This window comes from Panicum virgatum, chromosome 9K (genome assembly GCF_016808335.1).
Source record: "Panicum virgatum strain AP13 chromosome 9K, P.virgatum_v5, whole genome shotgun sequence".
Classification (NCBI taxonomy): Eukaryota; Viridiplantae; Streptophyta; class Magnoliopsida; order Poales; family Poaceae; genus Panicum; species Panicum virgatum.
The window spans coordinates 59,716,633-59,743,581 of NC_053144.1; the positions used below are offsets into that span (position 1 = coordinate 59,716,633).

At 45.5% G+C, this 26,949-nt stretch overlaps 3 protein-coding genes across 7 annotated transcripts; all 3 read left to right on the plus strand.

The window, feature by feature from the left end:
* Positions 1 to 6,329: 6,329 nt before the first annotated feature.
* On the plus strand, positions 6,330 to 12,407 carry LOC120652881 (probable mannose-1-phosphate guanylyltransferase 1). 2 transcript variants are annotated; one of them, XM_039930814.1, is made up of 4 exons: positions 6,330 to 6,680; positions 10,540 to 10,693; positions 11,065 to 11,127; positions 11,272 to 12,407. In XM_039930814.1, the coding sequence occupies exons 2-4, from the start codon at positions 10,583 to 10,585 to the stop codon at positions 12,181 to 12,183; spliced, it is 1,086 nt and encodes a 361-aa protein (XP_039786748.1). In that variant the 5' UTR covers positions 6,330 to 6,680; positions 10,540 to 10,582; the 3' UTR covers positions 12,184 to 12,407. The 2 variants fall into 2 exon arrangements, with proteins under 2 accessions (XP_039786748.1, XP_039786750.1); XM_039930816.1 differs by lacking the exon at positions 6,330 to 6,680 and adding an exon at positions 9,677 to 10,435.
* A 1,446-nt stretch (positions 12,408 to 13,853) lies between these two features.
* Positions 13,854 to 18,391, plus strand: LOC120652882 (digalactosyldiacylglycerol synthase 2, chloroplastic-like). 2 transcript variants are annotated; one of them, XM_039930818.1, is made up of 5 exons: positions 13,854 to 14,013; positions 14,894 to 15,210; positions 15,737 to 16,003; positions 17,051 to 17,400; positions 17,562 to 18,391. In XM_039930818.1, the coding sequence occupies exons 2-5, from the start codon at positions 14,926 to 14,928 to the stop codon at positions 18,049 to 18,051; spliced, it is 1,392 nt and encodes a 463-aa protein (XP_039786752.1). In that variant the 5' UTR covers positions 13,854 to 14,013; positions 14,894 to 14,925; the 3' UTR covers positions 18,052 to 18,391. The 2 variants fall into 2 exon arrangements, with proteins under 2 accessions (XP_039786752.1, XP_039786751.1); XM_039930817.1 differs by having other exon boundaries at positions 13,881 to 14,013; positions 14,897 to 15,210.
* Positions 18,392 to 19,463: 1,072 nt separating this feature from the next.
* On the plus strand, positions 19,464 to 26,284 carry LOC120652883 (serine/threonine-protein kinase ATG1c-like). Of its 3 annotated transcripts, XM_039930821.1 has the most exons (14): positions 19,465 to 19,895; positions 20,461 to 20,578; positions 20,653 to 20,711; positions 20,831 to 20,895; positions 22,586 to 22,679; positions 22,772 to 22,852; positions 22,941 to 23,046; positions 23,721 to 23,793; positions 23,881 to 24,209; positions 24,308 to 24,684; positions 25,166 to 25,295; positions 25,347 to 25,490; positions 25,589 to 25,659; positions 25,758 to 26,284. In XM_039930821.1, the coding sequence occupies exons 1-14, from the start codon at positions 19,632 to 19,634 to the stop codon at positions 25,959 to 25,961; spliced, it is 2,115 nt and encodes a 704-aa protein (XP_039786755.1). In that variant the 5' UTR covers positions 19,465 to 19,631; the 3' UTR covers positions 25,962 to 26,284. The 3 variants fall into 3 exon arrangements, with proteins under 3 accessions (XP_039786754.1, XP_039786755.1, XP_039786753.1); XM_039930820.1 differs by having other exon boundaries at positions 19,464 to 19,895; positions 24,341 to 24,684; positions 25,166 to 25,490; XM_039930819.1 differs by having other exon boundaries at positions 25,166 to 25,490.
* The last annotated feature ends 665 nt before the right edge of the window (positions 26,285 to 26,949 follow it).

Here is a 26,949-nt window from a genome sequence, read left to right on the forward strand (position 1 = left end):
GCAGTGGGAGCTTCACACGTCACCGGAGGCGCACTGGAACCACCTACGAGCTCGGCTTTAGAACTTGCAGCGTGCTGGAATCCAGGACGCGTTCGGGTCCGGCGGAATTGTTTTCGTGCAGCTTCTGCTCCGCGTGTCCGGTTGGGATTTCAGAACACGTTCCCCGCGAAACACGAGCTCTTGCGTGCCGCCCTCTGGGCTTTTTTTTTTTGGCCTTCAGCCCTTGCGCACCCAACGCACGCGCTGACGCAGATGCCAAACGGTAAGCTTTCGTGCCGGCACTCCCAGCTCAGGCTCTCGAGCCTCTGCTTACTCATCGTCCGAGCTGCTCGTTCGACCGCGACGCGTCCCTGCAGACGAACAGAACAGATGGAGATGCCGTGCCGGTATCGTGGTGGAAGTGGAACGCATGGTTGACATCGCGGCCGGTGCGGGGCGTCGCCGGAGCGGCCACGGATGTGGCTGCGAGGCTGTCCCTTGCGCGGCAAGGGAATCGGAACGATCCAAAAGCGAGGGAGCTTTTGGAAAGGCGTCCAAGGCTTTGGATGAACGGACAACGATGGTGCCAGCCGCCTTCTCTGCCAAGGAACGGGAGAGAACAAATGGCGACCGCGGCTGGTTACCGGGAATCAACCGTTCGTGGTTGTGGTGGTGACTGGGTGAGAGCGAGGGAGTCGCGTAATCTCATCCTTCTGGATGGGCAGAATAATTGGGCGGCCCGATAAGCGATGGCTCGTATAGCCCGCCGGGAGGTCCTAGCGGGCTAGCCACACGAGTTTCGGAGGTTGTTGGGCCGGCAATGGGCAGGAACGATTTGACGTCTATTGAGAGGAACTGGGCCAGGTGTATAACAAGTGGACTGTCACTTCGAGAGATGAGAAACAGCATGTTGGGCTGTTCTATTTACGGTTGTGGCAGCCAAACGGTGAAAAGAATCAGCCATGTTTAGTTTCCAAAAAAATTTCTACGGTATCCGTCAGTATCCGTCACATCGAATTTTTGAATACATGCATTGAGTATTAAATAAAATTAAAAATAACTAATTATATAATATAACTGTTTCGCACGAGATAATCTTTTAATCCTAATTAATCTATAACTAGACATTAATTGTCAAATAACAACGAAATGTACTACCGTACTAAAACCTAATTTTTTTCGCAAACTAAACACATCTGAAAGTCGGGGATCTCAATCATATAATCCCATTTGCGATGCTCTGAGTGCTCGACCACTTTCCTGCGACAGAATGACACCGCGTTTCGGTGACATGGCGAGCACCAATCGTCGAATGATGCGGTCCTCCTTTTCTTTTTGTCATGCAAAGAGCAGCCAGAGCGCCTTCTGGAATGGAACGGCTGGATTTGTTTGACCTGACCGTTCAAGCATCAAACTCTGCAGGCAGATACCATCACTGTAGCCGGTGCAGAAATGCAGCGTGGACCGTGTGGCGATGTACAGCGCACACTACTAGGGCACGAGGCCACACGGAAGGGGCCTCGCGGTTCTGCCATTGGTGTACAAGGTAGCACTGCAGTACTGCACACGGAGAGCCGCCGGAGACAGTCGTCGTCGCAGCGTCCAGAGAGCTCATCCAGCCTTACCCAGGCAAGTAGAACTGTAGAAGTGGCATGGTGTCCATAAAAATATGATTACGACTGGTCACTGTCCCCGGCCACTTGTCGACTTCAATCAGCTATGGCGACAGGTGATCCAGTTGCAAATGGTTTCGCCCTATAGATCCACACAATAATCCAACAGTCCGATGGCATCGAGACCCTCCATATATATGAAAAAGGTGCTTTCGCAGTGAGCATCTGCTCCTTCACAAAAAAACCCCCCCTCAATTGTTGTAAGTAGAGGCAAAGGGATGAGTTCCAATGGCGAAGTATATCCGTATATGATGCCTCACTCTAAACTCTAGCCAGATGATGGCCTACTAACAATTGAAGGAGAAACTGATACGATCAACTGCTCTGTCAATTTTAAAAGGAAGTAGGTCATGGGTCAGCTTGTGATTTTTTTGCTTGCATAGTCTTCTTGTAATTTATGGCCGAACTGAGCAACCAATCAGAGAAGAACCAGAGAACTAAGCCCTTCTAACACCTGCTTCCTTTGCAAGAAAAAGAGTGATATCGTACTACTTGGTGTTGCCTAGATTAAACAAAAAAAAATAGCAAGAGGAGGAGTACTGTACGTAGAGGAGACCATCACATGTCAAGTTGTCAACAGCCCAAACAGGATTGTACAGTTTGACAGATCCAATTGCCACCATCAGGATTCAGGCATCAGCCGACAGCTCCCACCGACAGATGAAAAAAAAAACTTGGATTGCCGACAAATCCATGGGAGTAAAATACCCTACCGCTAAAGCTTTATACGAGTGACGCTAAGTCATATGGTTTCGTTCCCTTTAATCTTCAAAGGGATCGCAAGTAAACTGCAAAGGGATCGCAAGTAAACTGCTCATACTAGAATCACACAGTACAAGGACACCGTTATAACATTCCGAGTGAAACAGTGGTACCACCGGTAGGTTCTGTGAAGTCATCAAGCCAGCGGTCGGTCTTCCAGTTGCCTTTGCATTCACAGGGATCCACTAAATGCTGCAGGGTTAAGAGGACGCAGGCATCGGGTCTATCGGCGAAGCTATCGATTGTGTCACCAATCAGTACTCCTGGTAGCTTCGCATCAAGATCTAGACCGTACCGATGGATCAAGAGTCTGACATGGCGATTGCATTTGGTCGTTGTTATTAGCAATGTGCTCATCAGGATCTGATTCCAAATCAGCATTTCAGTCTTGCCGTTTTATAGTCCTGGTTAGATCTACAGACAGCTGGTGCCGAGTTTTCTGAATCATCTGATAGGACTGAATAAAATTTGCAAAGATTGGGCGACAAGTCTTTGTTTTCTCCATGCTATATTTGTTTGTGACTGCGTGCAGATGATGCCAGTACGAAACTACAATGCAGTCAGCAGATCTTCCGCCACTGCCAACATCGGAACGCGCCAGCGCAGTGCTCTCCTCAATTCCTCATCCCCCAATTCTCGATATTGCTACGAAAAGAGCAAACACAAGAGGGCCCCAAAATGTGGCTAGTTTTGGGGCTAATGCAAAATGCAAAAAACACAGGTCCAGCATAACCTTCACATAAGCCTACGGAACAACAAATTTTCTCCTTGTCAACCGATTGAGTTTTGGTTTTTCTCTTAATCGATGTTTCTTCAACCCCCCATCCCCCCTTCTCCAACTCCGGCAAGGTTAGAGCTTAGAGATTCGCCGGGGGGGGGGGGGGAGGGGGGGGGCTCACCGCCAGCCACAGAGGGAGGATCGGCGGCGGCAGGGAGGATCGGCGGCGGCAGGCCAGGAGGCGAGCGCGGGGGCGGCGGAAGACGGCAGTTGGGCCGGCGTCGAGGCGAGTCGACAGCGACGACAATGGCGGTGGTGGGAGACGGTGGGAGGCGATCGGCGCGGGCTAGGGTCCCGCCGGCGAAGCACCGGCAGGACCCTAAGGCTGGCCGCGCCGGTGGGTTGGAGGTGGTAGGTGAAAAGTTACACTCATATGTGAAAATATTTTACAAATAAACTTCGTTTAGTACTTCATGCATAGAAGTTTTCATTGCCACGCTAGCTGCGCTCAGGGTTCACCAAATCGGTGGGAACCGGTCCCGGTTACCGGTCAAACCGGTCCGGTCCGGGTCCGGTTTGGACCGGTACAAAATCGGCCCAAATTCAAAATTCAAATTTAAATTCAAAAAACTGAAAAATTCTCAAAAAATTCCTAAAAATACTTCAAGGTGCGACGAATCTAATAGTGTCAAATTTTCTCAAAAATTCATTCATTTAGTATAGTTTGCGGGGATTTGAAGTTAAACAAAAAAAAGCGTGCATACAAAAGTATACAAATACAATGTAAAAGTAGTAAAAAAAGGATTGGAGGGTTCATTTAGACTAAAACATGTTATACAAATATTCATTTAGTATACTTTGCGGGCATTTGAATTTAAACCAAATAAGAAAAAAATTGAATTTGGCCGGTTAGCAGTCAAACCGACCAGTTACCAGTCAAACCGACCGGTAAACCAGTCAAACCGACCGGTATACCGGTACGAACCGTTTGAACTGCGAAATTTGAATTCAAATTTGACTTCCACCGGTACCGGCCGATTTCCGGCCAAACCGGACCGCACCGGTTTGGCCGGACCGGTCGGTAAGTAAAACCCTGGCTGCGCTACCTCTAAACCAAACAGGCCCTGGATCTGGATGCCCTTAAAGTTCCCCACCGAAGGCCTTCTCGGCATCAACAAACTTAAATTTATTAACAATATGTCTGGACTTTGGCTTTAGTACACCGTACAACATTGGACTTCATCTTTAGTGTTCTTTTTTTTATCTACTACTCAAAGTGATCCGCAGATCACGGTTGTGCGATAATGCGGCCAAATCATTATGCTTTCCCACTCAATGCTCCAGGATTCAGTTAGAGCTTCTCCGGTGGCCGAACCATGGGCTGAGGTGGCACCTGATGAATCGATTCATCCACTGGAGAAAGCTGATTTTTACCATCTGACAGAAAATTCGACTCTCAATTGGGAGTCGACTCCTGAATAGAAAATGAAATCAAAGCTATCTGTGGTGACAACCAATGAGAAAAAAGTGTATTGTGGGCCTTTTGATCAGAATTGCATTAATGACTTCAGAGGAGAGAGAAAATTTATGTTAATTTGGAGCATATGTGGCGTCCATAGTTCGGTTCATACGAATCAACCACTGCTGATGCTCTTAGTACATGGTGCCTAATAAAAGACATACTAAATTTTTCACAGCACTAGAAGCCATGCGTTGAACAAATCGGCTCGGTTATCTAGCTCACGTGCGAGATTGCTTCAAACGTGGTGCAAGTCGAAGAAGGCATCAACCCCGGCCGAGTCAAACTTGAGGATAGTAATCGGACGGTACACGTTGTTCACTGACCTAAGTGTGCATAATCGTGTATCGACCATTTGGTCCGGCTGTTGGTTCTCGATGACCAATTCGTGCCTCTGCTGTACCACTACTCTCTACGAGCACAATTTCATGGCCAGTTGAGATGAATTCGCCGGAAGCCCTTAACACGCATCGAAGAAAAGGAAAAGGAAACGAGTCAACAAGTCGCGAACGAAAGCGAAGCGAGAGCGATGATGTACATGTATTGCAAAAAAAAAAAGGGAGGTAGGGCTTGTGCCGCCGAGAAATACGGCCGCGAAGGACGGGCCGGGCGGGCCCATTGGTCATCGTGTCCGCGCGCCAACCTAAACCACGAGCCAAACCACGGGCCAGGAAGGAAGTGCTCGTGGTGGAGACAGATAGGACCAGGTCGCCGTCGTCGACGACTCGTCATCCCGTCCTCGGAGGCTCTCTTTCTTCCGATAATGCCCCAGCCATCTGACAGAATGCGCCCAACTTCGGCTGTGTTCAGTTCCCACGAATTTTCCAAACTTTCCATCACATCTCCATCACATCGAAACATTAAATATAACAAATGACTCATGCATGAAGTACTAAATGTAGGTAAATAAAAAAAATTAATTACATAGTTTTGATGTACGTTGCGGGACGAATTTTTTGAGCCTAGTTAGATCATGATAGGAAAATATTTACTACAAATAAACGAAAAGTGATACAGTGTGCTGCAGTATCCGATATGACATTTTCTCCCAAAATTTCGTGGATCTAAACACACCCTTCAGAGATTTCCACCGAGCATCTCCAAGAGTTTGCCATAATTTTACTTGGCATATCTTGTGTTTTGCCAACTTCTAAAAAGATATACCAAATAAAAAAGAACTTATCTCCAACAGTTTGGCATAATTCACTTGTCAAATCCAGATCTAACTTACATCAGGAACCCTGAGAGAGAAACAAAATTATATTTATCCATTCCACCTCTTTGAAAACTTAAATCAGGAACACTTCTCTGTTATTTTTTTTTCACCCTCCCACCTGACTAGAAACTACGATGCCAACCGCGCGCCGCGCGCATATATTTACGCGCTGGAGGCTGGTTTTTCCCAAGTTGGCAAAAATTGCCAAGTCTTTTGCCAAACTGTTGGATGAGTATTTTTAATATTTTTACCAAAAATCAAAGATGACAACTCGATTTACCAAACTCTTGAAAATGGTCTTAGGGAAGAAAAAAAAAACCCGAGTCCAGCGCAGAGGCGCCGGAGGCAACAGCAGATGGCCCGCACGTCATCCTCCCCGCTCGACGCTTGTGCACAAGCTGTTGGGCGCCCGTTGTTTGAGTCTTGGGGTAGGTGGCGTGGGACGAGCTCGGGGACAGCAAATCGTTGCTGCAAAAATACAAAAAGAGGGAGGCGAACGCTCGGTGATTGATTGGCGCGGAAGCCAGCAGATTAAACTACGTCAACCGCATGAAGCTGCCGGCTGCTGCAGAAGAGGGGCGACGGGCGAGGGCGGAGTCGCGGAGAGCCGGTATAAAGACGCGGCGTCGCTGGCAGTGGCAGCCGCGTCTTTGAGCCGCAGGCCCGCAGCCGACGCCTTTTCAGCTTTCCCTCTCCCCTCCCCCAGCGGCTTCTTCTTCTCCGGCCTCGAGTCCTCCTCGGCGCCGTTGACGAAACGCCTCTTCTCCGTCTCCTCGTCGTCTCGAGCGGCCGCCGTCGCGTCAAGGGTTCGAGGTGCGTACGCCGTGCTCCGCTGAGTTGCACTGGCATGCTAATTCTCTGCTACTAGTACTGCCGGTTGTGATTTCTGCTCTGTTCTCTCTCACGACTTAAAATCTTATTGCCCGTAAATGCTATTGGTGGTCGGTCATTGTGTCGGTAGGGAGACGCCAAGAGATTTCTTGACGCCGCAGGCATGGCAGCCCAGATCATCCGGGCCAGGCCAGGGCAGATCTGCAATCAGCAATTGAGCAATCACCGCACTGTCCATCCCTTCCGTTTCTTTCCTTTCATGCCCCGTTTTGCTCCGTTCCTTTTCTTTTCTGCTACCGGTGACCATGCCATAATCTCATCTCTCCTCAAATCCTCATCATGGATCCAGCCTGTACCCATTCTGCGTGCCCCAAAACAGATACGTGACAGATCCGCCAAATTAAAATGCTTAATTAAGTATAACCGTTATCATTTGACGCATTAGCTTAATTAAGTGTAATTTGACAGACTGTTTTCAACCCACAGGCCGACCAAAAGACACCAGAAGTCTCGCACGAAGGCGAGCACAGATGGTACCAGCATGATACAATCTTACAAAAATAGCAAATTATATTAAGACTTTTACAAAACAGCTTAAAATGTAAACTTTACAAATGAAAAACAGAGTATTTTTATTAGAGAATAAATAAAACAAACTAAATAAATCGAGAACTACCGAAACGTGAAGACAAGACGCCACATCGAGCCCACCGATATGACACTTAGTTAGCTCATAAACCTAAAATAGGGTAAACAACAAACCCTGACAACTAATACTCAGCAAGACTTACCCGACCAGTGAGTATAACTTAGCCCACATATCTAGACATGCAAAGCTTTTGGCTGGTGGTTACTTTTGCAGAAAAAGCAACTAAAGTGAATCCTTATTTCCATATTTTAGCTCATGATTCTGTATATCTTGACCATCATCTAAATTTAGCATATCTAGAGCAAACATGGTAAAGCATATAATAACATTCCAAGTGAATATAACCATATGACAGACATACTCCCACTCGATACTACGCTGTGACGCAGTGAACAAGGTGTCCATGTCCGAGAGCGACTGGCGGCGAATCGATTCGATTTAACCTTGCAAGGTGGACCTAACCAACACGGCACGCGTATGCCCCGTCGGACCGCACGCACCTACCATTCCCCTTCCCGCCTCGAACTACAGAACCGCCCCACCTACATATAGTCAGCCGAGCTCAACGAGAAACCACCAAAAGTAAACATATGCATCCAGTTTCTGCGCGACTACTCGACTCGCCCTAAGGGGTGGTGATGAAGTTCTGTACTTTCGAAGCGAGGCAGTACTAGGTTTACCGGTTTCGACTACCTCCTACTTCCGGCATGCGGTTAGTACAGTTCAAACATGATCAGCAGGGCCAACAACGGTTCGGTCCTTAACTGACTCAGACGGGACAACACCTCTCCCGCCCGGTCTCAAATTTCCATGCATTCTATATCCATTCAGCAACTCATATGTCGAAATATAATTAATTCACATATCTCGCGAGTAACCGGAAATTACTCGACTTCTAAACATCCTAAATCTCGCAGGTGACAAGAAGTCACTCGGCTTCTACCGGGAACTCTTAAGCATAGCATTACTATCGTCCTAACATACTAGTATAAACTTAAAGAAACCTAGGGATCATGCAACTAGGGTTTCAACCAATTTCTATACGTAATGCACAACAAACAGATATATATAGGTGTTATAATTTCAAATACTAGGATGTGCACCGGGGCTTGCCTGGGGTAACACTAAGTCAGTGTTAATGTTATTAAGGCTTTGGGCCCTTCCGACCTTGGGCCGGGTCTTTGGTTGCTTCAGCGGGTCCTTCCATCTTCTGGCGATATCCGTCGAACACCGTCTTGTGGGTCGGCTCCAACACCGTGTGCTTCACGTCCACACGTATACCTCTAGTGCACCTAAATGAGGTGCAATAATGCATATGCATGAATATATATATGAAATGTCAATTAATGCACATACATATAACACAAATTAGTGCAGCTAAAATTCACTACTTACAAAAGAACCATACTAAAAAATGAACTAATTGGCGGACTGTCCGCTATGCAGCAGCGGACTGTCCTCAACTCAAACTTACCGACCTACCAGACCTACCCACGTCTCTGGATAAACTTACAACTATACGGCGAACGGTCCGCGATCCAGTAGCGGACTGTCCGCAGTACATCTCTGCCAACTCGCCAGAACCTACAACGTCTCTGGATGAATTTCTAGACTGACTGGCGGACTGTCCGCGCCTCAGTAGCGGACTGTCCACAACACACCTACGCCAATCCACCAGAGACAACGACGTCTCTGGACGAATTTCTAATACTAACGGCGGACCGTCCGGCCCCCCTTGGCGGACCGTCCGCAGTTCACTCTGCCCAACCACCAGAGACGACAACGTCTCTGAACAAAATCCTAGACTCTACGGCGGACTGTCCGCTCTCCAAAAGCGGACCGTCCGCAGTTCAACCCTGCGGAACCCACCAGAGACAACATCGTCTCTGGACAAAGTTCAAACTCTACGGCGGATTGTCCGCTCTCCAATAGCGGACCGTCCGCAGTTCAATCCTACGAAAACACCAGAGACAACATCCTCTCTGGACAACTTCTAACTTGACCTGCGGACTGTCCGGCCCTCCTAGGCGGACCGTCCGCGATTCACTTTTGCAGACCACCCGACAGGCGGCAGTAAGCACAGCGGCGGCGGCGGTTCACCGGCGCCGGCGGCGCACAACGGGAGGGGGAAAGAGGCCAGGGGGGCCAAGTGACTCACCACGATTGCATTCCCGCGGTCGGTTCGAGCGGAGGATGACCGGAGAAGCGGATCGACGGTGGAGCAAAGCTTCAAGCGGCTCCAATGGTGACCGGCGGTGGCGAGGGCGATTCCGGCTGGTAGAAGCTGGGCTGGGGATTGGGGAAGGTGGAGGAGGTGCTGGGGAAGGTGCTCGCACGAGGAATTGAAGTATGGTGGCCGGAGGAGGGAGATCGACGGAAGGAGGCGACGGCGGCACGAGCAGACTGGTCGAGGTGGGAATGAGAAAGGAGATGACGACCGGGCCCACATCCAGCTAAATATCTGGGCTTTACTCTGGCGGACCGTCCGCCGATCCCTAGCGGACCGTCTGCGGTTTTTCTTGGGTGTTACAAGATATCACTAGGGTAACATTGCAGGTGATGCTAGGTGTACAAAGCCTTTGATAAAAAAAAAAGATGTACAAAGCCATAAAAAAAGGATATGGTCCGCTGCTGTGCTGGCGGGCGATCTATAATTGCCATTTGGTTGGTTTTCCGGTGGGAGGCAGCCGCTCGCATTACGCCTGCGTTTTCAGCAGCATGTTGCGCACGGAAGGAGCTAGATGGATCACGCATTTAGGCTTTGGCGCGAGGCGGCCCCACACCATTTCCCCCCACTTCCCCGATCAGCCGATCTGCTCCTGCATCCATTTGCCGTCTTCCTCTCACCTACTAGGCTACTACTACCCGAATACCCGATAAAGCAAGCCATCGGCCACTCCTCCAACCGGGCAGGCCATCCTTTTTCCGCGTGCCTTCGAATCAGGGGCAGGGGCAGCCGCGTCGCTTCCATGCCACTGCCACCTGGGTGGGCTCGGTGCTGGGGCACATCACACATGGCGTCCGCGTAGGCAGGGGGGCCGGGGGACAGGAGAGGGTCGTCTCGGAGTTCAGTGGCTATCCGCGAACTGTACGCTCCGTGACCGTGACCACCACGGCGTCCGGATCGGATCGGGATCGGAGGATCTCAATCTCACTCACCGTGTTTCCTGCTGCTCGCTGCATTTCTCACAGGTTCGAGAGCTGAGTTGGGAGGAGGACTGCAGCCGCAGGCAGCATGAAGGCGCTCATTCTCGTCGGAGGCTTCGGCACCCGCCTGCGGCCGCTGACGCTCAGTGTGCCCAAGCCGCTCGTCGACTTCGGCAACAAGCCCATGATCCTGCATCAGGTCAGCATGAATGCGCCGTCTCTCAGATCATTTTAAGTCATTAGGAAATGGTGCCAAGAGAAGTCGATTTCGGCAACAACCCCGCGATTGACCAGCCTGAGCTGTTATAAGCTTTAAATACAGTTTTTAATCGCCTCCGTCCGTGTCATGATTGGGTGGATTGGATCCATGTGAGTGAATTCCTCACGGAAATACTGAAATAGTCGTCCACCTATATCACTGTTCGTCGTGGCAAATAATTGGTGAAGAACAATGATGGCTTTTGATCTTTTGAAGTAACCAAAAAGCAAGCAAACAAAATCACTTTCAGGCCTACTGTTGCTGAATTGATACGGTATTTGGTTGAATTTACTGGATGCTGTGATACACAGATCGAAGCTCTGAAGGAAGTTGGGGTCACAGAGGTCGTCCTGGCCATCAATTACCAGCCTGAGGTAAACAGCCCTCTGTCACGATCGGCATGGCGCGCACATGAGCGTTCGTGCATTTGTCGAACCGACGCCTGGATCTCTCTCTCTTTTTTTTTGAGCGGGACGCCTGGATCTCACTGGTGATGCTTTTGGTAAAATTAACTGCAGGTGATGCTCAACTTTCTCAAGGACTTCGAGAGCAAGCTTGGCATCAAGATCACCTGCTCCCAGGAGACGGAGCCCCTGGGCACCGCGGGCCCTCTGGCCCTGGCCCGCGACAAGCTCGCCGACGGCTCCGGCGACCCTTTCTTCGTGCTCAACAGCGACGTGATCAGCGAGTACCCGTTCGCGGAGCTCATCCAGTTCCACAAGGCCCACGGCGGCGAGGCGACGATCATGGTCACCAAGGTGGACGAGCCGTCCAAGTACGGCGTGGTGGTCATGGAGGAGGGCACCGGCAAGGTGGAGCGCTTCGTGGAGAAGCCCAAGGTGTTCGTGGGCAACAAGATCAACGCCGGCATCTACCTGCTCAACCCGTCGGTCCTCGACCGCATCGAGCTGAAGCCGACGTCCATCGAGAAGGAGGTGTTCCCGCGCATCGCGGCGGACGCCGGGCTCTTCGCCATGGTGCTGCCGGGTTTCTGGATGGACATCGGGCAGCCGCGCGACTACATCACCGGCCTGCGCCTGTACCTCGACTCCCTGCGGAAGAAGGCGCCCGCGCGGCTGGCGTCGGGCGCGCACGTCCTGGGCAACGTGCTGGTGCACGAGACGGCGGTGATCGGGGAGGGGTGCCTGATCGGGCCCGACGTGGCCGTCGGCCCCGGGTGCGTGGTGGAGGCCGGGGTGCGGCTGTCCCGGTGCACGGTGATGCGCGGCGCTCGCGTGAAGCAGCACGCCTGCGTCGCCAGCAGCATCATCGGCTGGCACTCCACCGTCGGCAGGTGGGCGCGCGTGGAGAACATGACCATCCTCGGCGAGGACGTGCACGTCTGCGACGAGATCTACAGCAACGGCGGCGTCGTGCTCCCGCACAAGGAGATCAAGTCCAGCATCCTCAAGCCTGAGATCGTTATGTGACGGTTGTCCCGTGCATCCGATCGCGTGCGCTTCATATGTTTGTTGTTTCATTTGTTGCTCGGTTGTCTATCTGCAAGTGTAACGAGTTGTCCCCCTGTCTGCCTCTCCCAACTAGTGTCTACCGAGCTATATATGGTTAATTTCTCTACGTGGTTGTAGATAGGTATCAGATTGAATGGAAAGAAGAACAAAAGTTTTCTTTGTGTCATAAGTTAGCATCCTCATCTCCTCTCTCTTGCAGAAATCATTTTGTTAAGCTTTCGCTGTCTACAACTCTCCATGCAAAAAATTCTACAGAAATACTAGCCATCTATCACCTAACATGAAAACTGTTGCAGAATCAGTCCAATTCCTAAAAATGATAAACATAGTAGCTGCATTTGACTCTTGAGGAAAGACATGTCAGTTGTCAGGCTACTACTTAATTTAAGCTCATCCAGTAACCGCTTTCTTCTGTCAGTTGTCCGCATCTCTAGACTCCAGCTCCTCTGGTTATCTTCCAGGACTCGCCATTGTCCTTCCTCCAGAGAAATTTCGATCATCTCTGAAGACAGGCATGTCTATGTGGTTAAGCAGTCCTGTCATACGGCCCGTGGACCAGCCACATTTTTTTCTAGTATCAAATTTTTGGCGACACTGATGCAGCAGCTTCCAATCCTGGTTTCTTGATGTCGACAAAGAAGCCGACTGATGATGTTGCAGCCTGCTGCTAGTTTATGCTGATTGCAAGCTGTATCTGTATGCCAGCCACAAATCTTCAGACAGAGCAAGAAGTAGGAGGAGACTTTTCCTTCAAGCACAAACCTTAACCTAGAAAATTTCAACCTGATATGGTTAGGCAGGGTCGCCTGTACTTCGGTTCCTGCAAGGACTTTTGGATCTCTCTAGAAGAATAACCTTCTGTTTAGCAGATGTCGACAAGACCATTGGTTTTGCCTAACAAGCAAGAACTTTGCGTATCAGAGTACTAAACAAGTGCTCCCTACCTGATAACACATCTATTCAAGTCTGAAACTGCAGACACTTGACCTTAAAAATGGTTTTGATACTGGCCAAGGGTGGAAGCATCTCATCCCGGCGCTAGATTCGGAAATGAAGCTGTGAGACTGCGAGATCCCTGCGAGATTCCACCCAAGTACCCAACTACGAGGAGCATAAACTGCGCTCGAGAAGCAAGATCAGGAAAAGAAGAGTGGATGAAAAGGACTTCGCACCTACTCCGTATATAACCTTGGTTTGACACCGGGTGCTGTGGCCCCTTTCATCCCAGCCCTCACGTCAAAAGCCCACTAAAGTTTGTACACAACGACACACTGGAGACGGACGAACCAGACTTCGGCCACTAGAAGCATCTCATGCTAGGAAGATTCGCATTTTGACCACTAATTAAGGGTAGTATTAAATAAAAACAGTTTGTAAAATCAATTTCGAAACATTTAAAGAATCTAACGAGGCCTTTGACTGCGTGATTAAAAAACGGTCACTGTAGTATCACTGTAGCAAATCATCGATCAACTACTATCATTAATTTATTTAGTACTTCATTTAATATTTCATGTATACGAATTTTGTATACGAATTTTTTTATAAAAAAAAATGTGCATGCTAAGATCCTAGCGTGATTCAAACACGACCTTCCTCTCGGCGCAAATTGCCCTGACTGGCTTCGCTGGGTCGTTGGAATACGAGGCCAAGATTCCCGCGGGGATCCCGTGTGCGTTCGGCACCTACCCCATTCCCAACGCCCTGTCTTCCTCCATAGGCCCCTCATTCCCTTCGCCTCCAACTGTCTCCTCAACCTATTGCCCCGCCAAGGCGCCAACCACGCAGGTGAGTTCCTCTTCTTTCCTCTCGATTCTTCCCCGTCCGCGCGCCGTCTCGAATTCAGGGAGTGTTTCGCTGGGGGCTGGGAAGGTGGAACGGCATAGGGCAATCCAACTTGTTCGGGATGGACTGGTTCGAGCGGGGTGCTTCGGTTGGGGAATCGGATGGTTTGAGATTTTTGCTTGATTAGTTGTGTGGTTTGGTCCTAGGTGGTTTGGTTCAACAGCCGATTAGCGCAGCCAAGCCCACGATTTGAGATCGAGAGCTCAGATCGATGTCCCTCGATAGATCTCTGTCGTGGGCCCCTCGCGCGCGCGCGAGTCACGTTTGCATTTGTGGGGGGCGGGGAGGAGGGGTCGAATTAGATGCTCTTGGGTCTCTTGACTTTTTGATCCACAGCTCGTGAACCGATTCTCCGAAGGCGACAGGGACCGGCCTTTGGGGTGGGGAGTGTATGGGCATTGGGCAAAGATGCGGCATTGTATTCTGCTTAGAGCAACTCCAATAGATTGATCTTCCTCTTTCCCCTTTCTCACCATATAGGGAAATCTCCTTTTTCAATTTCAACATATATGGAAGAAGTGCTCCAGCAGATTGATTTTCCCCCTTTCTATATGGAAAGGGAGATGTGATTTCTCCATTTTCTATTGGAGATTGGAGAGAAATTATTGGGGATTGACAAAAAGTAAAGGGGAAAGGGAGATGAAAAATCAACCTGCTGGAGTAGATTTTTTCAACATCAATCCCCTATATTGAGAAAAAGTGGAAAGGAGAAAGGGGAAGATCAATCTGTTGGAGTTGCTCTTATCTTCAGTTATTATGCTATTCCTAACCTCATAGGTGATACAATTTGAGTACTAGTATTGGTGTTTCTTGGACATTGCAGCAGCAGCTAGTTGCTGGGTGGTTCTGGTGTCCATGGCGGGGAAGCAGCAGAATGTTGCAATATTCACCACCGCGAGCCTGCCATGGATGACTGGTACGGCCGTCAATCCCCTGTTTCGGGCCGCATACCTCGCCAAGGCTGGAAACTGGGAGGTTACGCTGGTGGTGCCGTGGCTGTCCAATGGGGATCAGATTCTTGTTTATCCTAACAAGATGAAGTTCAGTTCGCCGGCAGAGCAGGAAGCCTACGTGCGGCGGTGGCTTGAGGAGCGGATTGGGGTGTTACCAAGGTTCAATATAAAGTTCTATCCTGGGAAGGTAAAAGTTGAACAAATCTTGCAGATACTGTTTGAATTCTCATGTTAATATATAAAGTTGTGTCGGTATGGATGTGTTACTTACTAGCATGGTTTACTTCTTGCTAAAAACCAGAGGTCCCAGTTTTTTATTCCCTTTTTTTTTGAGATTTCACTAATCCGCTTGCCTCCTTTCTAACACAAAAAGGAAAAAAAAATCTTTGCTCAATCTCAGTGAAGTACATAGTATGAGACTATGAGGTAGTTTGGTTTCTGAAAAGTATATTCATCCTGTACATTAAATGCTTGAATGGCTAGAAAATTTGTGGTGGTGGGGCACAGAGTAGAATGTGAGAATTATTGAATGGCATGAAACCTATCTTTGCCCCTTTCAATCAGGACACTGACATGAGCATTTGAAGTGTGGAGGGAACTATAAAATCACTATGTAAAATTTGTTTATTTAGGAGAGCATCAATTGAGCTGTGCAGATAATGTTCTTTATCTTGAGATAATATGATAAACTAACTTGTGATGTCCATATGCAGTTTTCAACTGAGAAAAGGAGCATTCTACCTGTTGGGGACATCAGTCAGACCATATCTGATGACAAAGCAGATATTGCAGTGCTAGAAGAGCCAGAACATCTTACATGGTACCATCATGGACGGAGGTGGAAAACCAAGTTCCGAAAAGTCATAGGTGTTGTTCATACGAACTATTTGGAATATGTGAAAAGAGAGAAAAATGGATATATCAGTGCATTTATCTTAAAACACATCAATTCTTGGGTTACAGACATCTATTGCCATAAGGTTATTACTTCCATTTTTCTATTGTGTTGTTTCTCTTTTTTTTTTAGGATCTGTGGTGATTAACATCCAGTCGGTTTTGTTAAGATTGGATAGACAATAATGACATTGTCTACTGTAACCCAAACGCCCAATGGTAAAATATATATCCAACATGGATACACAATTCTAAATCAAAGGCAACATTTCATGGTGTGGCAATCCTACATTGACACACCTATACCTTAGCACCTCCCTTAAAATTGAGCTTCCGCAACAGTTCCAGTTTTAAAAAGGAGAAGCTATGATTAGTTGACAAACTGTAGGTTGACTTATGGGTCTGTCTGTGTTGTTTTGCAATTCCCCAAGAATATGTCAAGATCCAGCTGATGTCAATAGGACACCAGATGCCACTATAAATGCAATGTGTAGATGGCATTCCAGGAGTCTAGAGAGACAATTGCTCTATAAAATGGTAAAAAGTAGGCTATGTATAGTTGATCACATAAGGCATAGCTGATAACTTCTAGTGGAAGACAAACATAGTGCTAATCTTAAACAAGCACATTTATACGATTAATGGTTACATATATAACGTACTAGTTTTCTTGTTCTACTTTGTACTCTTCATTATCAGAGGCAACATATTCTTAACCTGAATACTATTCTTCAAACTTGTTGGATTCCCCTAATTGTTGTAGTTTGTTATCAGCTACCAGTCTACCACAGACCATAACTCGATTAAATCGACAAATATGGTATGCATCAATTGCTCATATTTTTTTCTTGATTGAGGGCAACTAGGCACCCTGCTCGTTATTTTCTCTTCTTTTTTGAGGTATCTGCCTTGCTTACTAAACAGCATAAACAATAATGGCATCATTTGTTGTAATGATGTATTTATATATATTTTAGGAACAGTAATCAAATCCATATCTGTATTGGTTATATGCCCATTAATAAGTTTATATAATCATGGGCTTGATGTTCTTAAATGTATAATTTCCTTTTCTTTTGCATTGTAATCTGCAGTTTTTCTGACTCTTTCTTCTTATAACCCTCCTTATGTAGGTTATAAGATTGTCTGCAGCAACTCAGGATGTCCCTAGGTCTGCGATTTGTAATGTTCATGGAGTTAACCCCAAATTTATTGAAATTGGCAAATTGAAACATCAGCAGCTATGCCAAAAGGAGCAGGCATTCTTCAAGGGTGCATACTATATTGGAAAGATGGTATGGAGTAAAGGTTACACAGAGCTTCTTCATCTGCTTCATAAGCACCAAATGGAGTTATCTGGCCTTAAAATGGAGTTGTATGGCAGCGGGGAAGATTCTGATGAAGTAAAAGCATCAGCTGAGCGATTGAGCTTAGATATTAGAGTCTATCCAGGCCGCGACCATGGAGATTCAATATTTCATGAGTGAGTATTTAATATTTTAATGGATAAGCAGTATCCTTTTCTTTCACTTCCTTAGTGGCTGCTATATGGTTCCATGTTGAGTAAAATGTATGATAAATTCTTTATGCCACCAGTTTTTATTCTTGGCCTAACTGAATTGTACTACCTGTTGTTTGCCTCAGCTATAAGGTTTTCGTAAACCCAAGCACAACAGATGTGGTATGCACAACGACTGCAGAAGCTTTGGCGATGGGAAAGATTGTGATCTGTGCAAACCATCCTTCAAATGAATTTTTCAAAAGGTTTCCTAATTGTCACATGTATAATACCGAGAAAGAGTTTGTCAGGCTAACAATGAAAGCATTGGGAGAAGATCCAGTCCCACTGTCAGATGAATTGAGGCATGAGCTTTCCTGGGAGGCTGCGACAGAAAGATTTGTTAGAGTTGCTGATATTGCACCAACTGTGTCTGTCGGGCAAAAAGCACCCTCTTCAAAGCATTTTATGCGCATCTCCACGCTGGAACTGCAGAAGAACATGGAAGAGGCTTCAGCATTTTTCCATAACACCATCTCTGGGATTGAAACTGCCCGATGTGTGTTCGGTGCAATACCAAATACCCTGCAGCCGGATGAACAGCAATGCAAGGAACTTGGGTGGAATTTGCACTGATAGCATTACCTTCTCTTGCGATGCTGAACTAACCAGTCCAGTTGGTGGCTCAGGAACTAACTCAGCAACAGAAAAACCTGTCATTCAAAAGGGATCTCAGATTGTTCAGACAGGTTCTTACAGAGTTTTTTTTTCTGGTGTGGCGGCACTCAATTTTTCTTGGCAAATCAGAGGCGTTCTGAAGTTCCTGTTGTAATGCAGAACTGCATATCTAGCAATTGTAAATCTAAAGCAGGTGAAGTGCAAATCCGTGTTATATGTTGGCTTCCTGTTGTTTCCCGAGATTACAACTGCTCTTACTATGTGCCGGCTGAAAGAAATTATGAGATGGCCTTCAGCATCGAGCGTGTTCCCTCAGTTTACAGTTGATCGCATTCGACGATCGACACATCATGAATATGATACCACCCTGTCGACATCGTCGTCGAGTTCGACCAACAACACCCAAAGTTCCAATAGCACGCACGCAGCGCAGAGGACACGCGAGAGCAAAATACTACTAACAAATTTTGGCGTAGATACATAACTTGAGTACAATGGAGAAAAGGAGTCAGACATTGGAATTTATCCTACTCTCTCAGTTTCAAATTATAGATTATTTTGTTTTTTTAAATATAATTTTATTATAAACATAGTTATACGCTATGTCTGGATACATAATAAAAATTATAAATATAAAACTAAAAACTAAAACGACCTATAATTTGTAATGAAGAGAGTGTGTATTAGTGTTTTCAACTCAATATAAGGTGACATTGAGGCTCTCAAAGATGTTTATGTGTAGAGTGGAGAGTTTTTTTCCTTCAAAAAAAAAATCTCATCAGCTCATGAGAAAACCAGGCGAGCATTTTATTTCCCCCCTTAGACAGCAACCATGCAACACATGTTTGAACCACAGAATTTGAAGGACGTAACTGAAGAACATGTTTTTTGCGTTCCCGTCATGGGCGCGTTTAGTCCCCAAAAATTTTTGGGAAAAATTACTGTAGCAATTTTCAACTAAAGATTAGGAGGACTAAATATAATCTAATTATAAATCTAATTACACGGATGGACGGGAAATCGCGGGACGAATCTATTAAGCCTAATTAATCCATCATTAGAGATTGATTACTGTAGCACGGCATTATCTAATCATTACATAATTAGGTTCATTAGATTCGTCTCGCAATTTTGCGTGGGTTGTGAAATGGGTTTTGTCAGTAATCCATATTTAATACTCCTAATTAGTGATCAAATATTCAAAGTTACTGTAGCACACGAAAATTTTTGGGAACTAAACGGACCCGAGAAACATTATGATGGCTCACTATATATTGCTTTTGTGGCCAACATAAATGGGCATATCAAATTCCAGCAGGGAGAATCTTGCGAGAGACGTCGGAATCTTATAAGAGCCGCGGATAGGGATGACCATAGGGGCCGGCCCCGCCGCGGGTGAACACGACCTGGCCCGGTTTCCTTCTCTTCGCAGCAACGACACGGTTGCTTCTCCCCGCGGCGGCATCTCTCCTGCGCGGCGGCGCCGTCCCCGCGAGTCCCGCGACGGCGCGATAGGTTTCTGACTTGACACGGGAGCGATGGGGGACGGCGCCAGCGGCCGCGGCGGCGGAGGCGGGGGCGGGCGGCGGGTGGGGGAGTACGAGCTGCTGCGGCCGATCGGGTCGGGGGCGTACTCGCAGGTGTGGCTGGGGCGGCACTGGGCGCGGGGCACGGAGGTGGCGGTGAAAGAGATCGCCATGGAGCGGCTCAGCAGCAAGCTCCGCGAGAGCCTCCTCTCCGAGGTCGACATCCTCCGCCGCATCCGACACCCCAACGTCATCGCACTCCACGACTCCGTCAAGGTACCCGGCCAGCGGCTAGCCGCCCCATTTGACGCCCCTCATGATCTCCCGTGCTATTGCTGTGGATCTGCGATGTTTTGGTGCTGATGGGGTCTAATAGTAAGCATATGATGTATGGAATCGGGAAGTTCCTTAGCTGAATTCTACTTTACTTTGAGCAATTTAGATAGGTAGAGACTTCAAGCAAAGGGTAACCTGTCTAACTTGATGCCCCCTTGGAAGATGGACTGGGTGTTCACTCATCAAATGCTGCCTTGCTGGTAATGGTGACATCCTGCATGAGCTTCAACTTGGCTAACATGTTAGATTGAGTTTTCTGGACGTTTGTTAGGATTTGGTGATCATTGGAACAGTACAAGTTGTAATGCTTTGCAGTCTCAATTTTGTGAGTGAACTTTACCAGTTTAATGGCAAACTCAAGGCTCGAGTTTGTCTCTGGTATCAATGTTGTTGTCTGCTTGCTGTCCAGCAACTAAAAGAAGTGCCTCATGCAGAGGCCAGAGGGACGGTAGAACAGTCTGTTTCTAATTAGTAATTTCCATACATGACTGTTGTATATGATCAGGATCATGGGAGGATATATCTCATATTGGAGTATTGCCGAGGTGGTGACTTACATGCATACCTTCAACGGCACAAAAGAGTTTCTGAAACAGTTGCAAAGCATTTCATCCGTCAGTTAGGCAAGTGATTCATCAGCCCCCTTCTCCTCTCCCTCTCTCTAGCCTTTTTCATAATTCCTCCCTTTTTTCTGCAGCATCTGGTCTGCAAATGCTTCGTGACAATAATGTGGTTCATCGAGACCTAAAACCTCAGGTTCTTTACTTGATATCTAGTTTTAATTTCCCGCAATTGCTGGTCAAGGGTTCAAGAATGATATGCTGGTCAAATTTATCTAATTTATTGGACTCTGAATTTCGTGGTTTTCCAAACAGAACATTCTTCTTGTTGAAAACAATGAAAATTCTCTGTTGAAGATTGCCGACTTTGGATTTGCAAAGTGAGTTATTCATGTTCCATTTCTTTCATTTTTTAGATGAAAAAAATGTTAGTAGATATTTTACAGATGTCCTGAATTTTCAAGTTTATTTGCAATTGAGTTGCATATACCTGCTTTTGTGACTTTCTTTGGGATCTGGATGCAATGGACATATCATTAGTACTACTGACATATTGAACAAATGGCCTTCCACCTTGTCCCATTTTCCTTTCTTCATATTGGAGTCAACTTGATATCAGTTTGTTTTCTATTGCTCTTTGGAATTTTTTCTGGGAGCGATTAGTTTTCTGAGGCCATAAAAATGGACGATTATATTAGAAGGAAAGCAAGACACCAGTGGTTCCGGAGGTTATGGAGAAAAGGCATAAACCATGCATCATCCTGAAGCAGGAATAAGGTGAAGGATCAATGATCACTGGAAAGCAAAGTAACTCAGAACATGGCTCAGAGCCTCAGAACATAACTTCACTTGGTCCTTTGCGCCCACCGTGCCTCAGAACATGACTTCTTCTTTCATGTGAAGGAGAAACCCGTGTCCTGTGAGTTCATTCCCTTGGAAAATTATTTGGTTCTGGTTCCTTTCATCGTCCCCACAGTAAAGCAAGGCCTTATCTCCATTATCATGAGGCGTTGGTGTTCCCTGTCATCCCCACTCAAACCATAACCATATTATCCTCTGAGCTCGATTGAACATTTGTAGATCTGGGAGTGATTAGTTAACATTTGAAACGATCAAGGACATGGAACACTCTGGACCATGGACATACTGGTCTGCTCCTTTCGAAATAGACATTCCCTATAAAATATACAGTTCTTCTTCTTGACTGCAAAGTGCCAGCAAGTGGGTTAGCCATTCCAGTGTATATCCTCTGATCTAAATGTTGCAAAAGTTACACTAGTGCAAAAGTTCCCTCAACAAGGCTCCAATAAGCTATTGCAACATTGCAAAAGGTGTTTCATATTTCAGACAAAAAAATTGTGCAATATTTGTTAAAGTATATCTGCAATTAATCTGCAAGATTTTTAAATAATATCTGCCACATACACTATTTGAAACTGGCATATGTATTTGGACTAATGCTAACAACATTTCTGAATTACCATGGTACCAATTTCAGCAGCTTATGTCAGTGAATCTAGATTGTATGCTACAAACATTGATGCAGCACTACTCTCCTATGGGATCTTTTAGGCTACTGCCAAGTAGTGATTTTCTGAAGCCCTCCACATAAAACCATAAATAAACAAATCCAGAACACTTCTGCAACATATTTTTACACTTGGTTCACATTTTATCTTTCATTGTTGTTTTTGCTGCAAGTATAAATCGGAACATTATTTCATGATGTAGCGTAACTATTTTATCTGCATGAAAAGCTTTGTACACTGATACACCTTATTAATAAATTAATAAAAAACTATCTCGACTCCTAGTAGCTTACAGCGTTCAGGTCTGCTTTATTGTTCAGCTATTGAGCTCTTAATTCAAATTTACATATACGATTGCATGATCATTTGTGGCCTTGATTCATTGCATCTCAGTCCATAGTAACATCTGCGTAGCTTTCTCTCCATGCCCCATGATTTTGTTGGACCAAGTTGGCTTTTAAGGATGTATGATTCAATGAGCCATCTAGCAGTTTGATAATATCATACATATGATAGTTTGCTTTCCCCTTCCCTTGGGCAGGTTTTTGCAACCATTTGCCCTTGCTGAAACACTTTGTGGTTCACCACTTTACATGGCTCCAGAAGTCATGCAAGCACAGAAGTATGATGCAAAGGTCTGAGCATATTTCTGTTTCTTATGAGGTTTATCATCTATTATTGTTTGTGCGTCATGCAGTGTTTAATGGTCCTTTTTCTGACAGAACAGGCAGATCTATGGAGTGTTGGTGTCATTCTCTATCAACTTGTTACCGGAATTCCACCTTTTAATGGGGATAATCAGATCCAGGTTTTCCTCCTGTTTTTTAGATAACTTGAGTACGTCTGGTCTAGATTTGAACTAGTGCTAACGGGGGAAAATGTTATTGGCTCCACAGCTGCTAAGAAATATACTCAGGTCATGTGAAATACGATTCCCATCTGATTGTGAGTTGAGCCATGGTTGCATTGATTTGTGCAGAAAGTTGCTGCGACTCAATTCAGGTACCAATCACTAATTTGTAGTTACATAGAGGCTTTTTTCATATTGTAACTGATGGGGTAAAGAAGTTTGCTTCACCTCCTTTTTTTTCTTATGTCACTACTTGTAATGGGGAAATTCTAGAAGTAGTACATTACATTTGCTTGCTTTTCTGACACAGCAAATATTACTTCAAAAAATGAGTTATAATAAGTTAATAACAAGAGTAGTTATACTGGCACTGTCATGCATCCTTTTCTTCTTACTATGATTCTATTTGTAACTTCTTCAGATTTGATGTTCAACTCTGGCTATACCTTATATTAAGAAAGTTTTGCATAGACAAATGGGTTCTCTGAGAAATCACTTTTATCAAGGGATATTTGTTTTTTTTTAAAATATTTTAGGAGATAAGAAACATCACAAGTGGATGGTTTCTGTTTTTGCATTTGAGCTTTTGCACTAGTGCCTACACTAATTATGTACAGCCATAGTAGGCTCACATAGTATTTAAAAGGGGCAGACTGAATATCACGTTATTCTATTGCTGTTCCTATGCAGCTATGGGTTAATATTAGGAAAAAGTCTAAATTACTCCCCTCAACTATAGCCAAAGTCTGGATAACCCCCTAAACTAGTAATTTAGACTTTTTCCTTAATATTAACAATACTGTGCTAATCTGTGTAATTGATCCAGTGGAGCGGCTTACAGTTGAAGAATTTGTGCATCACCCATTTCTTTCTGAACAAGCTCCAGAGAGGACCTTGAGGTTCTTTCTGAACACTACCTTTGCTCTTACCGTCTTATGACATCTTGGGTTATGTTTAATATTCTGCAATTTGCATTGCATTTACAGCCGGACATCATCTGACATAAGAGATTTGCCTTCAAGCCAAAGTTCTCAAGAAGATTGTATGCCTTTTCCTTTGGATGATGAGTCAAGTGGACAGGATGACAGTCCAGTTCCTGACAGTAAAAGTCCGATGAAATCTTATGGGTTCCCCATGGGTAAAAGATTGGACAAAACTTCAGGCCAGAGTCCATCGAAACATATTGGTCTGTTCTCCAGATATATCTTGGGTAATAATCATCCTCCTAGTAGCCAGCACCATGACCATGCTGGTAAAAAGACCAAGGAAAGCAACATTGATGAAGTACAAGGTCGTAAAGGTGGTTATCCTGAAGGTATGGAAGTCATTTGCCCATCAAGCACATCTTCATTGTAATTATGAATAATTCGTACTGAATTTATTATTTATTACTTCTTTACTTTGAAAATGTAGATTCCCCTATCATTGATTCATTAGAGTTTGTAGATCAGGAATATGTCTTTGTGTCTGGACCGCACCCAGAGGGATCATCTTCTTCAACAAATGCCTCTCGACAGCTGAACTTGCCAGCAAAATATGATAATTCATCTGTTTCACCACCTAAGTTGACTTTATCGAGTGCACCAATGCCAATAAATGGTTTTCCGATTAATAGACAACAATCTGCGGGGACTGGTAGCTTGGATAGCCATTGTTCTCCAGCATCTGGCACTTCACAGGGATCCGCAGATATGAGTGATGCCATTGATCAGCCCCCATCTGATTATCTGACAAGGATTAGATTGTTGGAGCAGTATGCATCAACCATAGCAGGGTTGGTCAAAGATGAGGTAAAATCTATCTCCTTGATGACATTTGGATTATTTTCGTATGTTTCCCTTAAAAAAAGATTATTTTCGTATACGATTTGCTCATGTTTTATTTTACTTCGACTAAACCTTTGTAGATGGTTATTATTAGTTGACATTATTTCATCCACAACCTAATGTGCATTTTTCATCAATACAATCTGCCTTGCGCCAATGACACGTAGGATCGGACCCACATGGCCACATGTCATTGATTAACCTGGTGGTATAGATGAAAAGTGCATCATAAGTGCAGATTCCCTTGATTTATTATTCAAATGATGCCCTAAAGTTTTATGTGTTCTAGCAAACAAAATTTGTGAGTTACACTGAACTGCCTAGACCTAAGTTTTCTATAATAAGAAGAGCTTCAGGCTACAATTAGCGCTTAAAAATGTTTGTAAGTGGCAGTTAAGCACCTACTGACTTGATTTTGTTTTGCTGATCAACCACCTAATTGAAGATCAAAGCTGGCAGACACTTGGAGGCGTTCTCTATTCAGCTAATTGTTCTTGCAACCTGGAAGCAAGCAATTCATTTATGCAATACATTTGTAGCTTCAGCTACAAGAGAGTCTCTCTCCCAGGATATCCATGCTGCTGTTGTTCCCCCTTTGCTAAGTGCTGATATTATATCCAGGATATCTATGAAGGGGCTAAGTGCTGATGTTCCCCCTTTGCTTGCAAACTCCCAGCTGGTTGATGATGTCTGCACGCAGATAGAGAGACAGTTTCTCTCTGATGTTGAATATGCTGAAGAACTAGCCAGCACTGTAGGACAGATAGCTGGTATGTTAAACATGCTGGCAATTGTGTATCATTATGATAGTGTTGGACAGATAGCTGGTAAATCCTTTTAGATGCTGATAGTGTTCTTGTGTATGCAGATGGTACAGAGATGCCTGATGCAATTGAAATAATATTTCAGTCTGCCTTACATATAGGAAGACGTGGTGGTGTAAGTGAAGCTCAATGTATTCCATTCCAGAACTAATGTTACATATTGTTTACCTCTTGACCCCCATCCCTTGTTGTACTTCTCATCCTAATTTGCAGGTCGATGAGATGTTTGGGAAAGCTGCAGATGCCAAGACTGGGTATACAAGGGCGGTATCCATGCTGCGGTTTCTCCTGATCGAGGCACCATCACTGGCCCTCAACCCTCCTTTGACTCTGACAAGATCCGATCGGCATCGGCTGCGCACATATATCGAAGCTCTCAACACCAGGCTTGGCCAGATGCACAGCCAGAGGCACTAACTGCTGCCGTGCACCCTCGAGATCTTGTTCAGGTCAAGGGAAGGTGGACTTGTACAATATTCTTTCATTTGTAAATATATTTGTTTGCCCAAACTAGGGCATGTAAGATGTCAGGTAATGTGGAATTAGGCAGAGCAGCGAAAATCCAGTGTAACTAGCCCAGGCGACTACTATAATGTGAAAGGCTGTGCTATGCCTGTACGTGGTAGGTTCATCCTGTTCTGAGAGGCAAAAGCTGAAGATAATAGTCATTTGTTGAAATGTAAACATATTGACAGCTACGTCAGTCGTTTTTTATTTATCTATTGGGCTTCTACACGACATTGATGGTGTCATTGTCAGCTATTTACGCTTGAATATTTGATCCATTTGGTACGGTGGAAACTGTGTGATATTAGTAAGTATACATCAAGGTGGATACTAGGTGGATAAATTGCATCCTAACATTTTTCGCCTGAACACCGTACACTTAATCACTTATTTTCTGTAGTGTATTTTGATTTGAAAAGGTCAAGTTGTGTAAGCGCTCGACAACAATTAGTCTGCACATTTGCATTTTCAGTGAAAGTTGTACCGATAAATCTGTATTTTAAAGTTCTCTAATGTGATAGTACAGATTTTAAGCAATGGACACTGAACTTAACTTTTCATCTATTATATAGGGTAAATATCACATAATACTCTTTTCATGCATGGATATAGTGCATTTTGAGATTAAATTTGTCCACGAGCATAGTGCATTGTACGTGCACGAGAGAACGAGACATTAACCATCATACATTCCCTTTTATTATGCCTTTTATTATGGGTGCAATGCGGCTCTGAAGTTCGTCTAAAACAAAACTTAAACTAAAAACTCTAAGAAAAAAGTTAAACTCTGACTAAAGTTCGGATGGATGGGCCGTCCGTCCCGGCCATCGCCGCGCGCTACCCAAACCCGGGCCCATGTGCGCCCGCTAGATTTGGGCCAACCCGGGGGCCCACAGCT

Coding starts and splice junctions, on each gene's coding strand:
- LOC120652882 (XM_039930818.1), top strand. CDS start 14,926: ATGGCGGGGAAGCAGCAGAATGTTGCAATATTCACCACCGCGAGCCTG. Junction 15,211..15,736: donor TAAAGTTCTATCCTGGGAAG/GTAAAAGTTGAA, acceptor GTCCATATGCAG/TTTTCAACTGAGAAAAGGAG. Junction 17,401..17,561: donor GGAGATTCAATATTTCATGA/GTGAGTATTTAA, acceptor TGTTTGCCTCAG/CTATAAGGTTTTCGTAAACC.
- LOC120652883 (XM_039930819.1), top strand. CDS start 19,632: ATGGGGGACGGCGCCAGCGGCCGCGGCGGCGGAGGCGGGGGCGGGCGG. Junction 19,896..20,460: donor CACTCCACGACTCCGTCAAG/GTACCCGGCCAG, acceptor GTATATGATCAG/GATCATGGGAGGATATATCT. Junction 20,712..20,830: donor ATCGAGACCTAAAACCTCAG/GTTCTTTACTTG, acceptor TTTTCCAAACAG/AACATTCTTCTTGTTGAAAA.
- LOC120652881 (XM_039930814.1), top strand. CDS start 10,583: ATGAAGGCGCTCATTCTCGTCGGAGGCTTCGGCACCCGCCTGCGGCCG. Junction 10,694..11,064: donor AGCCCATGATCCTGCATCAG/GTCAGCATGAAT, acceptor TGTGATACACAG/ATCGAAGCTCTGAAGGAAGT. Junction 11,128..11,271: donor CCATCAATTACCAGCCTGAG/GTAAACAGCCCT, acceptor AATTAACTGCAG/GTGATGCTCAACTTTCTCAA.